The 16678-nt window shown below is 48.8% G+C and overlaps 2 protein-coding genes across 5 annotated transcripts; one reads left to right on the forward strand and one right to left on the reverse strand.

Moving 5' to 3' along the window:
- The first annotated feature begins 301 nt into the window (after window positions 1-301).
- Camk1 (calcium/calmodulin dependent protein kinase I) lies at window positions 302-10847 on the forward strand. Its single transcript, XM_046425501.2, has 12 exons — window positions 302-456; window positions 2425-2539; window positions 3833-3964; window positions 5728-5802; window positions 5889-6027; window positions 6691-6817; window positions 6912-6987; window positions 7632-7744; window positions 8286-8364; window positions 8463-8550; window positions 10348-10465; window positions 10572-10847. Exons 2-12 carry the CDS (start codon window positions 2457-2459, stop codon window positions 10652-10654), a joined length of 1113 nt encoding a protein of 370 aa, XP_046281457.1. The 5' UTR covers window positions 302-456; window positions 2425-2456; the 3' UTR covers window positions 10655-10847.
- Ogg1 (8-oxoguanine DNA glycosylase) lies at window positions 10774-16603 on the reverse strand. 4 transcript variants are annotated; one of them, XM_046425506.2, is made up of 7 exons: window positions 16160-16603; window positions 15572-15819; window positions 14863-15042; window positions 12244-12425; window positions 11569-11719; window positions 11379-11428; window positions 10774-11160 (listed from the first exon to the last, which is right to left on the reverse strand). In XM_046425506.2, the coding sequence occupies exons 1-7, from the start codon at window positions 16294-16296 to the stop codon at window positions 10774-10776; spliced, it is 1335 nt and encodes a 444-aa protein (XP_046281462.1). In that variant the 5' UTR covers window positions 16297-16603. The 4 variants fall into 4 exon arrangements, 3 of the variants coding, with proteins under 3 accessions (XP_046281462.1, XP_046281458.1, XP_046281461.1); XM_046425502.2 differs by having other exon boundaries at window positions 10782-11125; window positions 16160-16601; XR_009225039.1 differs by lacking the exon at window positions 10774-11160 and having other exon boundaries at window positions 11569-11739; window positions 16160-16602.
- Window positions 16604-16678: the final 75 nt, after the last annotated feature.

Here is a 16678-nt window from a genome sequence, read left to right on the forward strand (position 1 = left end):
TATATATATATGAGCTGGCAGGGTGAAACTGGCCAGCCTCTGGCATCAGTCAGTGCAGGTTCGAATCCTGCTTTTCCACTGAGCAGCTGCTAATTTAGAAACCCTCATCTCCCTGGACCTCAGCTGTCCCCTCCGAAGTGGGGCCCTGCTGCAGAAGAAGGGCATGAAGCATCTAGCAGAGGGTCTAATCAGGCCCCATGGGTCTCCCCCGCCCGCCCCTTTCCCCAGCAGGGTAGCGGCACCACCCACCGCTCCCAATCTCCGTCCCTCCGCCGCAGGCTCCTCCTCCATTGACATCAGAGCCGCAGGCGGGCGGAGGGAGCAAGCGGAGCCGGAGCAGAGCCCAAGAGAGAAACGGGCGGGCGGGCCAAGCGCGCAGTGGCGGCGGACCGCGGCCGGAGCTCGGCACCAGCCACCTTGGGCCTTCCAGCCAGCCCCGCGGCGGGGCAGCTGCAGGTACGGTTGGGGTCTGCCCGCTTGCACCCCTGCGCGCTGAAGGGGCAGCAGGAGCCTCCAGCAGCTGGTACCCTCGCCCAAGGATGGGAGGGGGTGCCCGGGAGGGCTGCACCCTGGAAGGACAGGGCTGGGCCTTTCTCCCCGATCTCTGTTCTAGGACCAGCAGGTGCCAAGGAGGCCCGTGGAAAACTGAGAGGTGACAGAGTAGGGTGGGGAGAGGTGGTCAGTGCCCGAGCCGGAGTTCTTCGGGGGCCTGAATTTGCAAGGGCGTGGGCATCTGGTTATAGATGTGTGTATGTGGTGGGGGGGCCGTGAAGGTGTCCTAATGTCAATGCTGATGTGTGGATCAGACATGGGGTTGCCGTGCTAATGTGTGAGGGTACCCTCATGGGTCGTGGGTGGGATGTCGCCATGCGTTTTTTGCTGCAGAGTGGTGTCCAGGTACAGTGTGCTGGTGTCTGGCTCTAAAGATAGTTAAGTCAGAGTTGGGGGTGGTGTTGAATTGTGCGGTACTGTTGGGGTTTGGACTATAGGAGCTTCTAGGGTGTGGGTGAGGAGCTGGACCGTGTGAGGTATAAGTGAATTGGGGATGTCTGGTGGATGTGAACGTGGGTGTATGTGTGGATGTGTTTTGAAAAGTGAAAGGGGTCTGAGGAATATATGGATGGTGCCTAGGTGTTAAGGTGTGAGGCTGTCTGGGGAGTGTCCTGTGCACATGTATAACCAGGTGCTGGGTCTGGGAGGCAGGGGTTTGGGTTTGGGGTTGTGGAGGAGGCTTGGCTGGAATGGCTAGTACAGGGTGTGGACTGTAAGGGTTATGATGTGCCTGCCTTCAGATGGTTTAAGACTGCCTCTAGAGCTTATCATGAAGTCTCCTCTCTTAGAAGTTTCTGTCCCTGGGAAGGGTGGCCAGAACCCTAGGAACAACCTCCCATCCAAGGAGTGGGATCTCACACCAGGGCTCTGGTCAGGGCACCTTCCCCTCATTGTCCCACAGAAGAAACAGAAAAGGAAAGCATCCTCCCTGAGACCACATAGCATACTAGGCTGTTTTGGCCTTACCTTCTGTGGTCCTGGGATGGGCACCAGTCTAGCTTCATATTGGAAAGAGTAGTTGAGAACAGCTCCTCCATGGCCTCTGCCCTAAGCAAGCTTAGCTTGGGCCCCAGCTGGGTGTCATTTGGGCCACTCTGGACCCATCACAACCCATTTCCTCAATCTCCCCTGTTCTCCATCTGAAAAATGGGAAGAGAGCTCACCCTGTCCTGAGTGATGAGACAGAGGCCTCAGTGGGGGGAAGATCCAAGCTGGGTCAAGGTAAGATGAGGCCAGGAGGGGACATACTGGGTGGGACCATTTAGGGAGTCAGGAGGGAGAGGCCTGGGGAGCTCCAGCTGTGGCTGTTGTTGCCTTAGTAACAGTGAGAAAGAGCTATTTAAAAACGTGGCTGAGATATTGCTGGAAGCCCAGGCTGCCGGAAACCTGATTTCCGAGAGGCCAGGGTGGGGAGAAGGAGGAGGGAGAGGAGACACCCCAGCAGTTCCCAGGGTAAAGCTGGGACATGACTGGTTCTGGGGATGGAGGGATCCTCCAGAGCCCTATGCATCTTCAAGTTGTCCTTGGGTTTTATCTGTTGCCCTTCCAGGGATCAGGGTTTCTCTGGGTGTTTGGATTTGGGGAGGGAGAAACTGGGAAGTGAACATGAATACAAAAATGAAGGAATGCATGACTTTGTTGAATAAAGAATTTTGCTGCCACCATGAAATATATTTCTCAAGGCAAAGAATTTGCTGAATGGACGTTGTTGAATGAACAAATGACTAGTAAATGAATGAATGTTGAATGATTTTGTCAAATGAATGGATCAAGGAGTGAATGAATGCAGGATGAAAAACTGGATGGGGCATGTAGTGCATTCTCAGAGAAGGCTGAACCCTATTGAGTCTCCTTCCTTCATTCTCCTTCCAGGAGCCCTGGCTGTGGCTGGGGGGCAGTGGGCCATGCCGGGGGCAGTGGAAAGCCCCAACTGGAAGCAGGCAGAGGACATTAGGGACATTTATGACTTCAGAGATGTTCTGGGCACGTGAGTCTCAGGGTGGGTTGGGAGGCTGTTTCTGAGCTGGGGGTAGAATTGGGAAGGGCCTCACTAGCTGGGGGAGGCTGAGTCCAGGATGGTGCTTCCTCTGGTCAGCCAATCAACATTTCCTGCTTCCTACAGACTAGGGCCTATGGCAACCTTCATGACACAGAATGGACCACACTTTTCATTTCTGTTTGGCAATGGTTGGGACAGGGACTGTTCTTGCACAAGCAGTTTCTAATGAAGAGAAGAAAGTGGGGGAGAACAAAGGGCCATTTATCCAACTAGTCAAGAGCTGGGTGTTCTGACCTAGGTTTGGAAACTGCATACACAGCTCTGTTACTAGTACTGGGTCAAGACTTGAAACCAAAGATGAAATTACTAGTTATCCCTGATTATTGAAATGTCACCATGAGGGATGCTTTTGACTTATTACTTCTTATTCTCCCCAGCAAAGCTAAAGATGTGCAAAGAATACCCTTGAAAATCTTCCTTAGTCAGTGAACTTAAAGTATAAATGGATTTATCTGTTCCTCAGAGCCTACTTCTTAAACTTTGGTACACACACAAATCCCTTGAACTCTTTGTTAAAATGCAAATTCTGACCCAGGAAATCTGGGATGGGGTCTAGATTCTCCATTTACAAAAAGTTCCCAAGTAATGCTAATGGTTCTTCAAAGTTCTAAGGGTATTATTTATGACTCAAATTTGCTTTAGCAGAAAACAATGAATGAATTAACCATGCACATAGTAAAAAAGCTCAGGGGATTTCAGGCCTGGTTGTATCCAGGGATCCTCATGTTACCAGGAATTATCTTTGATTATAATTCTCAGGTCTGATTTCTTCTGTGCTATTCAATCCCAGACAGGCTCTTGCCAGGAGATGGTAAAGATGGCCACCAACCACTCCATCCACCTTGGGCTGGGGATGTGGCTCAGCAATATAGCACTTGCCTAGCAAGTGAGGCTCTAGGTTTTATCCCCAGTACTATGAAACAGATGGAAAACAAATGAATGAATAAATAATATAGGAATAAGTAAAAAATAAATGAATAAACAAATAATATAGGAAAGAGAACCTCATTCTCACAGTACCAGTAACTTGGCTTATACCACAAATAGTATGCCAGGGGCAGACTATTCTAACTGGCCAGGTCCAGGTCATGTGGTCACCTCTAGAGCCAGTGGGTAGAAAAGTATTTGGTCTAGAGACATACAATCCATAACGGATGGAGGAGAGGCTGAAGGGAAGCAGGGCTTCCAGAACCTCACCTTTGGAATCCTCTCTCCCTGCAGGGGGGCCTTCTCAGAAGTAATCCTGGCAGAAGATAAGAGGACTCAGAAGCTGGTGGCCATCAAATGCATTGCCAAGAAGGCCCTGGAGGGCAAAGAGGGCAGCATGGAGAATGAGATTGCTGTCCTGCACAAGTGCGTGGGCTATAGCTTGTCCCTGCCCCAGGGTGACCCTGCCTCGACCCCTCCTGCCCTCCTCCTTCCCCTACTTTTGGAAACTCATTCAACCCTCCAAGCCTCAAAGTGCTCATTTATAAAGCAGGAACAAGAACTTCTGCTGGGCAGGGTATGGAGAGCACTTGAGGCCCTTTATTTCAAATGGCTGGCACAATAGCTAACATGACAGACATGACTGAGATGTTGGGGATTAATCTGTTCAGTCAGGTCTCAAGGTCAATGCTTAAACACAGCTTGAACTCACATATCTTAATTACTTTATCTCTGGACCTACCTTGAGTTCCTCCAATATATTAAAGTCACTCAGCAAGTTTAAAACTGTCTGCCAACCCCTCTTGTCACAATGGACAACCAACTGTTCTATGAACTGCTCATGCCAAGAAATCTCCTGCTCTCGCTGTAAATCTTATAATCTCCATTTCCAATGTCTTTCCTGAACTTCCCAACCACCCTGGGCAGGGAAGAAACAGATCATTCTCATTATCAAGGGGTGACGGTTGGAGAAACAGGCCCAGAGAGAGCAAGGGACCTTCCCAAAGGCACAGCAAGTTTCTAAAAGAGCCAGGTCTTCCTCATCATAAAGATCAACTACCAGCCAGGTGTGGTGGCACACACCTGTAATCCCAGCAGCTCAAGAAGCTAAGGCAGGAGGATCTTGAGTTCAAAGCCAGCCTCAGCAACGGCAAGGCGCTAAGCAACCCAGCTAAGGGCTGGGGATGTGGCTTAGTGGTTGAGTGTCCCTGAGTTCAATCCCTGTACCCAAGGTCAACCACCATTATCAGTTCATTTATTGTTTACATTATGCCAGGCACTGTGCCAAGCTTGTCATCTGAATTATCTCAATATGATCTTTTTAAAAAAATATATTTTTAAGTTGTAGGTGAAACTTTATTTTTATGTGGTGCTGAGGATAGAACCCAGTGCCTCATGCTTGCTAAGCAAGCACTCTACCACTGAGCTACAACCCCAGCCCCTCAGATTTCTTTCTTTTTTCTTTTCTTTCTTTCTCTTTTTTTTTTTTTTTTTTTTTTGTGGTGCTAGGGATTGAACCCAGGACCTTGTGCGTGCAAGCCAAGTACTCTACCAACTGAACTATATCCCCAGACCTTTTTTTTTTTTTAATACCTTTATTTTATTTGTTTATTTTTATGTGGTGCCGGAGATTGAACCCAGTGCCTCAGGCATGCTAGGCAAGTGCTCTACCACTGAGCCACAACCCACCCCCCCCAGCCCCTCAATATGATCTTCATACCTGGTTTTTGAGAGAAGTACTATCACTGGCTTCATTTTATAGACAAGGAGACAAGCTCAGTGGGGTTACATTGAATTCTATCTGTATTACTGAGCACCAACTCTGTCCCAGGGCCAGAGAACACTGAAGACTGAGACAAAGTCTCTGAACTTGTGGGACCTGACCCTCTGATGGGGAAGGCTGACAAATGGGTAGACACAGAAAATTCTTAGTTAGAAGTCTTCTACTGATCAGTGCTATGAAGGGAAAAGACATCCAAACAGCATGTGACAGATGCAGGATTTGGACCCAGTTCTATAGTATGCTCAAGCCCAGTATTTGTACTGCTGCCTTGCCTTCTAAGAAATTTTAATAAATCTTGGTACATCTGCTTTTCCAGGTGGTGATGGGGGGAGATCCTTGGTTGGCTTGCCTGGGTCTGCTGGCACTGGGGAGTCCCCAGCTCTGAATTGCTCTTTTTTCCTCTCAGGATCAAGCACCCCAACATTGTAGCCCTGGATGACATCTATGAGAGTGGGGGCCACCTCTACCTCATCATGCAGCTGTGAGTGGCCCTTCCCCTGCTCTGCTCACATTTCTCTCCCTGCTGTCCCCACTTTCTTGGCCAGACTGTCCTGTCCCCTACTGCAGGGTGTCAGGTGGGGAGCTGTTTGACCGCATTGTGGAAAAAGGCTTCTACACGGAGCGGGACGCCAGTCGCCTCATCTTCCAGGTGCTGGACGCTGTTAAGTATCTGCATGACCTGGGCATCGTCCACCGCGATCTCAAGGTGGGTGTGAGCTGGGGAACAGTGAGCAGGGGACATGGGGGCAGGGCCTTTGGAAACCCCTCATTGTCCGCCCTTGGGCTGCTCTCACCTCCTCACTGAGCCTCAGCTTCCTATCTGCAGACTAGACCTTGTGACCCCCAAAGTGCTTCTCTCCATTAAAGTTCAGACACTCAAAGCCACACAAAAGTGAACTGGAATCCTACTCCTCAGAGACAATGATGGGGTGCATGTTTTGTAGTACATCTCATTCTGGCTGTGCTACTCCATAACTGGGCTCTTAGGCAAGTCACTTTACCTCTTGAGGCATCAGTTTCCTCATCTGTAAAATGGGTTTGTTCAGACTGACCTGGAAGAGACGGTGGGAAGGTGCAAATCCACCAAGTACTCCAGGGCCTGGCATACAGTAACTGCCAGAACTTTTTTAGGGCTTTGCAATACACACCTGAGGTTTACATAAAAATTCCTTCCCATACCCCTGGGGCCCTTGTCCTTTCTGGAACTTTTGGCCTTCCTGAGAACTTCCTTGCATTTCCAGCCAAGATGGTAGCCACAGTGGCTTTTGTGGGGGATGAGGATCCCATTGCTTCTCAAGGGGTGCTTGGGACGGTTCTGCCAGCCTCTGGCCATCTGACTGCTCCTTCCCCCTCCTGCCTGCCCTTCAAGCCAGAGAATCTGCTGTACTACAGCCTGGATGAAGACTCCAAGATCATGATCTCAGACTTTGGCCTCTCCAAGATGGAGGACCCAGGCAGTGTGCTCTCCACAGCCTGTGGGACACCAGGATACGTGGGTGCGGAGGGCCCTGGGCTGGGTCTGTGGATGCGGGAGGAACCAGAAGCTGCAGGGCAGAAATTTGTCACTGCCATGTCCCATTTTCTCCACAGCCCCTGAGGTGCTGGCCCAGAAGCCCTACAGCAAGGCCGTGGACTGCTGGTCCATTGGGGTCATTGCCTACATCCTGTAAGTGGGGGTGTGGCCAAGTAGGGTGTAGCTCCAGAGCTGACCTTTCCCCTGCTTTACTATTCCACCCTGTTATTCCTTCCTTCCCTCCATCCATAGTTAATCTACCTATTAATTACTAATATCACTTCATTCAATAGATACTATGTTTCAGGAACTGCGCCAAGCATGAGCACTTAGCAGAGAACAAACCAGACCAAGTGCTGGCCCTTGGGGAGCTGATATTGTAGTAGGGGAGACAGAAAATCAACAAGTAAATAAATCTATACAATAACATTAGATGGCAAAAATGAATAAACAAAAAACAGGAGAAATGGGGATTGCTACCATTTCAGATAAAGTCAGGGAAGAGCACTTTCTGTGGAGGTGACATCTGAGTGGCCTCTTGAATGAAGTGAGATGTGGGGTAAGGTTTGGGAAGAGGGAACAGCAAGTACAAAGGCCCTGAAGATGGCAAAATTGATCAAAAAACAGAAAAGACCAGTGTAGCTAGATAGGAGCGAGCAAGGCAGGGAGGGGCAGATTTTACAAAGGGGTAACTCTTTTCCATGAGTCCTGCTTGATGTTTGGGACTGCCCCAAAGCTGTCCCAGAGCCACTGGGCACACTGAGAGTGGAAATCAGGATGAGTTTCTTCCTGCCCAGGCTCTGCGGTTATCCCCCCTTCTATGACGAGAATGATGCCAAACTCTTTGAACAGATTTTGAAGGCCGAGTATGAATTTGACTCTCCTTACTGGGATGACATCTCTGACTCTGGTATTTTGGATTTTGCCTTCTTTCGCTGGGCCCTGCCTCTGGCGCCTTCCTCATCTGCTCTGGGGGGGGGGGGTCTCCCTAGTCAGGTTCCCCAGTCCCAGAATAAGTTGTCTGAGGTCAGAACCCCCACCTCAGGGGTTTCCCTCTGCTTGGCTCCTAGTCTGAGAAACTTGTAGGCATTTATTCAGTCTTCAAACATAGTATTTTTGAAAATACCTCCCCTACTGACTTCCTAATGCCTAAGACACCACCATAATCATTTTCATCCCTCTTTTTGTGCCCTCTATTAAAAGCAAGCCAATGAAGGCATCTCCAGTTGTTCACACATACTGTGAATATACTGAAGGGAGTCTTCTCCAGAACATGTTTTTGAGAGAGAATGGAGAGAGCTGGGAGGCTGGAGTGAAGTGGTGTGGTGCATGGACAGATCTGGCCCCTATGTCTTGCTTTGCGGTCAGACCAGATGTCAGGGAGTGCTGTCCTGGGGGTGTCCACAGGCACTGCCATGCGGTATGTCTTTGCTTTTGTCTTGGGGGTTCAGCCAAAGATTTCATCCGGCACTTGATGGAGAAGGATCCAGAGAAGAGGTTCACCTGTGAACAGGCCTTGCAGCACCCATGGTGAGGAAAGTCTCCACAGACTGGGGGTGGGGGTGAGGCCTGGCCCCCCAGGCCTGCTTCTACCCTTACTGGCAACCCTCCACATATACCCATCCTAGGATTGCAGGAGATACGGCTCTAGATAAGAACATCCACCAGTCGGTGAGCGAGCAGATCAAGAAGAACTTTGCTAAGAGCAAATGGAAGGTGAGTCCATAGCTCTAGTCCGGGGTCCCAGCCTCCCCAGGACTCCTCCCCACCCTTGCCCAGGCTGTTTGCACATTGCCAAGTCAGACATGCAGTAACCACAGGGCTACTTTCTGAAAGACCTCGCTCTTTATTAAATAAGTACTTCTGACACTCAATTTGAGAGGGTCCCTGATCTCCAAGTCTAGAGGGAAAATAGTAAACTTAGAAGGCATTTGATGCAGCCTATGAGTTCCAAGAAGGGTCATAAAGGTGGTAATGGCCTGAAGAATCTGTCAGTTGAGTAGCAATTAGACACATGGAATAATGTCCAAGGCACAGAGAAGAGGGGTGCAAAGTTCCAGAAGCAAGAGAGTGGAGCTGGCCACCCAGAAATGCACATGATAATCCTGGTTACACTGGAGGGGCAGAGGAGACTGACTGGCAAGAGGGAAGGCTAGAGAAGTCAGTAAGGGCCGCACAACTCAGGACCTCAAATACCATAGTAGAGCACCAACTTGACATTGAGGGTGCTGAGGAGCCCCAGAAGGATTTCAAGTAAAAAAATGGCCATTTAGAAAGAGCTCTCAAGTACCAAAAAACAGCAAAGAGTGAAGATTGGGAGACAAGTAGGAGGCTGTGGCAGAGATACAGGCAGGAGATGGGAAGGACTTGACCTTGGGCGGCAGTAATAGGAATAGAGAATAGTAGCTGAGAACAACAATCATTTAGGAGGTAGGATCAACAAGAAGTGATAGTGGAATGGATTCTGAGGGTGTGAGTTGAGATGTCAAGGGCTGTCCTAACTTTCTGGTTGGGGACAGATTAGCCTGGAAATTATCATAACTGTGATCCCAGGAGCAGGATGTGTTTTGGGGGGAATGCTTTTAGTTTTCAACATGTTTTTTGAGGGGTATATAGGAGAATCTAGGGGGATATGATGAAAAGAAAATTACATACATAGCCAGGAGTGGTGATGTACATCTATAATACCAGCTACTCGGGAAGGTGAGGCAGGAGGACTGTAAATTCAGGGCCAGCCTGGGCAATTTAGAGAGACCCTGTCTCAAAATAAGAGGGCCAAGGTATGTAACTCAGTGGTAGAGTGCTTGTCTGACGTGTGCAAGGCCAATATTGAAACAAAACAGAAAAACAACAACAAAAAAAAACCACAGAGGTTAAGTTTCTTGACCTTTCTATACCTTAGTTTCCACCTATGAAATTTGTGATATTAAAAGTGCTCACCTGAGAATTTTGGAAAGATTAAATGAGTCACTATGCAAAATACTTGAAACAGTGCCTGACACACATGCTGTGTAGTGTTTGCTATTACGTATGAATATGAATAGTTTTATTTATATGTATACACATAAACAAAGAATGTTTATGTATACATTCTATATATATATATATGTGCACACATAATTGAACAGAATTTCACAAAGCTTTGTAGAGGCTGAGCACGGTGGCACATACCTGTAACCCTGGTGCCCTAGGAGATGGGGATTGCAAGTTGGAGACCAGCCTGGGTAACTTAGTGAGAAACTGCCTCAAAATAAAGTTTAAAAAAGGGCTGAAAGGGCTGAGGTTCTAGGTCAGTGGTAGAGCACCCTTGGATTCATTTTCCATTATGGTTTAACAGTATGGTTTAAAAAAAAAAAAAGCCTTGTTTGGGGGTTGGGGGGACTTATAAGTGTCACTAAATAACCCCTGAATGAAGAACAAACAAATAAAAAATACCATTGAAAGAATTCTACTGCCAGGCCCTGACTATAAGCTCCCACCTTCTCAGAAGTCCCTTCTTCCCTTTCTCCACAGCAAGCTTTCAATGCCACGGCTGTGGTGCGGCACATGAGGAAGCTACAGTTGGGCACCAGCCAGGAGGGTCAGGGACAGACGGCGAGCCACGGGGAGCTGCTGACGCCAACGGCTGGGGGTGAGGAGCAGGGATGCTTGGAAGGGTGTGGGTGGGCCACGAAGAGACGCCCAGCTGGAGTGCAGGGTGTGCCCTACTGCCAACTGTATTCTGTCCTCCCACACAGGGCCGTCAGCCGGCTGCTGCTGTCGAGATTGCTATGTGGAGCCAGGCCCGGAACTGTCCCCCACAATGCCCCCGCAGCTCTAGGGCCCTGGATCTAGTCAGGGTTTCTTTTGTGGGAGGGGCTGGGGGTAGCCTACTCCCTTCCCTGGGTGAACTGGGGAGTTACCCTACCCACTGCCCTCCCCACCCCTTCCTCTCACTCCTCACTGCATTTTCCATACAAAGGTTTCTATTTTATTGTTCCTTCTTGTAATAAAGGGAAGAAGATAAAACCATACAGCTCTCTCTCCAGAATGGCCCCCACCCTGTCCCGTTGTGCAAATTGATTGCTTATTTGGGGTGTGCCTGGCACCTGAGGTAGTTTCAGAGAGCCCTCCCCAACATAAGCCTAAGGAGGATGTGGGGAGAGAAGCAGGGAACGGAGGGGAAAGGTTTTGGGGAATTCCTTTGTCCAGTGCTCCTTGCCTAGACTTCTGGCCCTTTAGACACCTTTTTGCGCTTTGCTGATGGCTCCTGGGAACGGTGGGGTTGGTGTAGGTCAGCACTGAACAGCACCTATGGGAGGGGGAGTGTGTGGGCAGAAAGGTACACTGGTTTAGGAGTAGAGGGGCTGGTGACAGTGCAGGAAGGTGGAAGAGTCCATGGGGGTCAGGGCTGGATTGGTTGGAGAGGCCATTAGGGTCACCTGGGATGGTGGAAGTGAGAGTCCATTGGGACAGACTGTTGAAAGAGTCCACTAGGGTCAGGGACAGGGAAGAAGTTCTTTGGGGTCTGGGCTAGAGAGGAGGGGAAATCTAGGTACACTCACTGCTTGGGCCCAGCCAGCATAAGGTCCCCACAGGCGCCGGAAAAAGTTTCCTAAATCAGAAGTGAGGAGGCTAGATTAACTGGCCCAACCTGCCCCCCAATCCACAGAGGCGGGGATTGAGGAAGAGGTGATTAAGAGATAAATTTCTAACATCTCAGCCCAACGCCCCAATGTCCCACTCTCTCCTCACCCAGTTCCTTGTTAGCCTGAGGGCTGGGGCCCTTGGCCCGGGATGTGGTAGGATGCCAGCTGTAGTCACGTTGGGCTATCTGCCACACATGGACGTCCACGGGCACAGCCTGAGGTTTTTCTAGGGCCATGAGGCAGATGCAGTCAGCCACCTTTGACAAAGAATGTGCCACTGTGGAGGAATGGTAGGATCCAGCCACTGTCCTCCATCTATTCCTAAAGCCAACTGCTTCCTCCTGTACTCTGAGGTCACTATTGTTCTGTATTCTCAATCGGTATGTATTGATTTTTCTAAAAGTGCTACTGAATAATCACTTCTGTGGCCCACATTCTCACCATAATCTAGGGAGAAGATATTACCATACCCACTTAAAGACCACTATAAACTTCCCTACCATTCCTTCTGGAAATTTCTGTATACACAGAGCAACATACACATGCACTGACACACACAGCCTTTCTATGAAGGCATTTAAAGGGTAAAGTCTTTCATACTCTCCTGGCACCCTGATTTTTCTAATAAAAACATTTGCTTTTATCCTTTTTCTTTCGGGCCCTGCCTCCAAAAGCCAGGCCTCCACCCACCTCCACCCACCTCTCAGACCTGCCCTGTGTCTGACTCCCTCCTCTCAGTGTGAGTGGATGGGAGAGCTGCTACCTTCTTTGGGCGCCTCACCTTGGTGCCCACCCCAGGCAGGGTGCAGAGGGCCTTGTGTGCCTCCTCATAGGGGGCTTCTCGAAGCTGCTGCAGCCAGGCCAGACCACCCTGTTCTTCCAGGATGGCTCGGGCACTGGCACTCACATATTGGGCACGGTACCCCAGACCCAACTTCCTGAGGCGAGCTTCCACCTCCATACCTGTGGGGAGTGGGGAGAAGAGCAAGGATTAGGCATCTTGGAGTCCTTCTTATGCAAAGAAGGGATAGTATATGAGCTCTTTATCCCAAGGGAATGCTTTTTTTTTTTTTTATTTTAATATTTATTTTTTTGACAGACACAACATCCTTGTTTGTATGTGGTGCTGAGGATCGAACCCGGGCCGCACACATGCCAGGCGAGCGCGCTACCGCTTGAGCCACATCCCCAGCCCCCAAGGGAATGCTTTTCCTAAAGTATCCCTCTCTCCTCACTGCCCTCTAGGAGACAGTAGATAAAAGTACGTGCCAAGCAAAGGAAAGCATGGGTTCTCCCCTCTACAAGTGTTTTCTGAGCATCTATTACATACTGGGCTCTAGAGAGAGATGGATGCGTTGCCTCGGAAGAGCTCCCTATTTTGAGTTTCTTAACTTTTCCCAAGAGTGTTTACAGTTATGACCTAAAAATATTATAGTAATAACTGCAACTGCTTCTATTATCAAGTTCTGGTATCATGCAAGGGCTAAGTGCCTTAGGTACATTATCATCATGCTTTCAAGGACCCCAATGACAGCACTGTTATTTCCCCATTTCCCAGATGGAGAAAAGGAGGACTTAAAAGAGGCAAAGTAATTTGATCAAGAAAGGACATAGTTTGCTTATAATCCCAGCTATTAGGAGGTTGACACAGGAGGATTCTAAGTTCAAGGCTGGCTACACAACTAGGTGAGACACTGTCTCAAAACACAATTAAAAAAGAAAGAAAGAGGGGCTGGGGATGTGGCTCAAGTGGTAGCGCGCTCGCCTGGCATGCGTGCAGCCCGGGTTCGATCCTCAGCACCACATACAAACAAAGATGTTATGTCTGCCGAAAACTAAAAAATAAATATTAAAAAAGAAAGAAAGAAAGAAAGAGGCCTGGGGATATAGCTCAGTGGTTCAGTGCTGGCCTAGCATGTGCAAGGCTATAAGGCCCTGAATTCAATCCCCAATTCCACCAAAAAAAAAAAAAAAAAGCAGCAGCAGCCATGATATAGATGGTATCTTATACCCAGGTCTAGAAATCAGTACCTGTGTCCCCATTACTCTTTTTTTTTTTTTTTATTAAAGATTATGATTTTATTTTTTATTTTTATTTTATTTTTTTTAAGAGAGAATTTTTTAATATTTATTTTTTAGTTTTCGGCGGACACAACATCTTTGTTTGTATGTGGTGCTGAGGATCGAACCCAGGCCACATGCATGCCAGGCGAGCGCGCTACCACTTGAGCCACATCCCCAGCCCCCCATTACTCTTCACTGTCTCATGACTGCTGTATTAACCAGCTCCCTAACCCCTTCTTGATAGAAACTTATTTCCATGCTATAAACAAGAGAAGACTGGAGTGGTGAATAAATTCCTTCCTTTAGGTCATGACTACTAAACTAAGAGCTGAGACTCAAGACCAGGTTTCTAAGCACCAAAACAATTCTGTTTTTCTTCTGAGGCAGGTTCTTCCTGCTATGCAGTCCCCAAGCACTTCCCCTAGCTTAGTTCTCACACCTACCAACTGATACACTTGCTTCTGTAAAACACTTGCCTCAAAGGGCTGCTGTGAAGATACCCTGTGTTCCTGAGTGCAAAACTGTTGGGTTTACTGCAGTGATAGCAGCTTGAGTTTTCCATATACTTCCTGTGTGCCAAACACTGCTGAGTGCAGGATGTGTATTCTTTTATTCAATTCTCATAATGACTATAATTATCCCATTTCACAGATGTAGACACTGAAGCACAGAAATGCTAAATAATTTGCCCAAGTGACAGGGCAGGGATTCAGCCCCAGTGAATCTGTCTCCAGAATGTGTGCTCTTAACTCCAAACTACTGAACACTGCATACAGATATTTCTCTGATGAGGCATCAAAACTATTGGCAAAAAACACACACTAGACCGGGGCTGCAGCTATATGGTAGCGAACTTGCCTAGAAAGCTCGAGGCCCTACCTCGAGGCTTGAGGTTCAATTCCTAGTACCACAAAAACAAAACAGAACAAAAGGCACAGACTAGTAAGGTGCTGGCATTTTTTTTTTTTTTAAATTTGGTACCAGGGATTAAACTCAGGGGCAGTCGACCACTGAGCCACATCCCCAACCCTATTTTGTATTTTATTTAGAAACAGGGTCTCACTGAGTTGCTTAGTGCTTTACTTTTGCTGAGGCTGGCTTTGAATGCAAGATCCTCCTGTCTCAGCTTCCTGAGCTTCTGGGATTACAGGAGGCGCTCACATTTTAAGGAGGTACAGCTGGGTCTCAACAGACCAGGCAGGGTGGTTCTAGATGGGGAAAGTGTTTGGGAAGGAGGAAACTTTTAGATGAGAGATGGTGACCACAGAAAACTGAACAGATATCCTTGTTCAAAAGCTGTATAGAGGGCTTGGGGGAAGGGGATCCACCTACTCACCAGCCAGGGCTTGCAGGGTGGGGAAGCCATGGTAGGTGACATCATCAAGCTGAATGAGCCGAGGTCCAAAAGCCTGGCACAGCCGCTCCACCATGCCAGTGATGCGGGTAATGTTGTTGTTGGAAGAACAGATAAATGAGAAAAGGCATTCGATGGGGTCAAGTCTCAGCAATCGCACACCTGGAGACCAGAAAGGCAAGGGGCAAGAGAAGCATCTGCTGTAGGTAGTGGCTTCCTCCCACCCTCAGATCAGATCAGGGAGAACCCAGGATAATGACGGGCAGCACTGTTAGAGAAAACACCACCAGACTTCTCATTCCTAATAGCATCTTGTGAAGTCCAGGTTACTGATATAGAAGCCACAGTATAAGCACCGTGTGGGGAGGAATTTGGATCCAATTTGTTCTTGCTACATTTTAGTCACATAGCAGAATGAATGAAATCACCTGCCCCAAGTCCCATGGCCAGGATTAGGCTCCATATTCTTGTCACTTCACTATGGTGATCAGCAGGATAATAATAATAGTAATAATAATTACAACGTGTCCGGTACAATCCTAAGTACTTTACATATATTAGGTCCTTTAATCCTCATCAAATCCTATGAAGTAGATGCTACCACCACCATTTTACAGATAGAATTTAAAACATTCTCAGGTACTTAACTAATGTACCTGAACCCCAACCCTTGCCCCAGGCCTGTACTCACCTTGGAATTTCTGAGCCATCTTTTGGAAATGGGAGTCCACGGAACTCCAATGGCTGTACAGTTGAGCCAGGCTGACATCTAGCTGGAAGTACTTGTGCACTGTCTCCAGTTCCTCAGGTGTGGGTTTGCCAATCCAGCCCTTGTCCCCTCGGTACACAGTGCAGTATAGCAGCTCCTCAGTTTGAGTCAGTGTCCACACTTGATCCGCCAGCACGCCACTCCAGTGTGCAGGGCTTTGCTCCTTCCACCTGAATTCCCAGTGCAGGCAACCCTAATACTCAGTTTCCCTTCCCACACACTCTGGGAGTCTCTCCTATTCCCAAATGCCCCATTTATAAAACTGACTTAACAGTTGCAAAGTAAAAGTAGCACCTTTGGTTTTATTGCATGATCCTAACAATATTGCAGACTTACTACCCCTACTTTGAAAGGCGGCAACAGGCTCGCCACCAGTGCTTATTTCCTTAATATCCTGAGAGATACTATCCCATCCATCACCCCCAACATTCCTTTGCATCTTTGGTGGGCTGTAAAAGGCAGTCAGGAACCAGGGTCCCAGGGGAGGAGCCTCCCAGGTCAGCCACTCACCGGAAGGACTGTCCCGAAGCTAAAACCAGATCCAGGCGCAGTTCAGAGCGTGGACACGGGATGGAGGCCCAGAGGGCCGGGCTCGAGGATAGAGTACGATGCGTCATGCTACCAAGCAGAAGGGACCGGGCCACCATTTCGGGCTCCGCTCCACCACAGCCCCGCCGGCTCAGACCCAAATCACCCGAACGGCAAAGACCCCCGTTTACACAATGACCATGCCGCTTAGGGCTTCGCCCACAGTCACCAAGGCCTCTCTCCCCTCTCCCTCTATTTCCTCCTGCTTTCCTGAGGGGCAGGTCCCCTCCCTTCTTCCTCACTTATCCCTCTACAGCCTCCAGAGCCTCCGGGCATTCACTGCAAAGATGCCCTGGATTTTGGAAGCTCGCGCGAGTGTGTTCTTCCGGCTTTTCCAGGGGGTGGCCTTGCCGAGACCGGAAGTAGAGCTCCGACTCCTCTTATTTGACCTAGTGGTAGCCAATCCGAGAAGGAAGTGGGAGGGCCAATGAGGAAGCGGGC

The sequence above is a fragment of the Marmota monax genome, unplaced genomic scaffold, assembly GCF_021218885.2.
Source record: "Marmota monax isolate L192 unplaced genomic scaffold, Marmota_monax_Labrador192_F-V1.1 WCK01_AAM20220418_F8-fsc00028, whole genome shotgun sequence".
In the NCBI taxonomy this organism is placed as follows: domain Eukaryota; kingdom Metazoa; phylum Chordata; class Mammalia; order Rodentia; family Sciuridae; genus Marmota; species Marmota monax.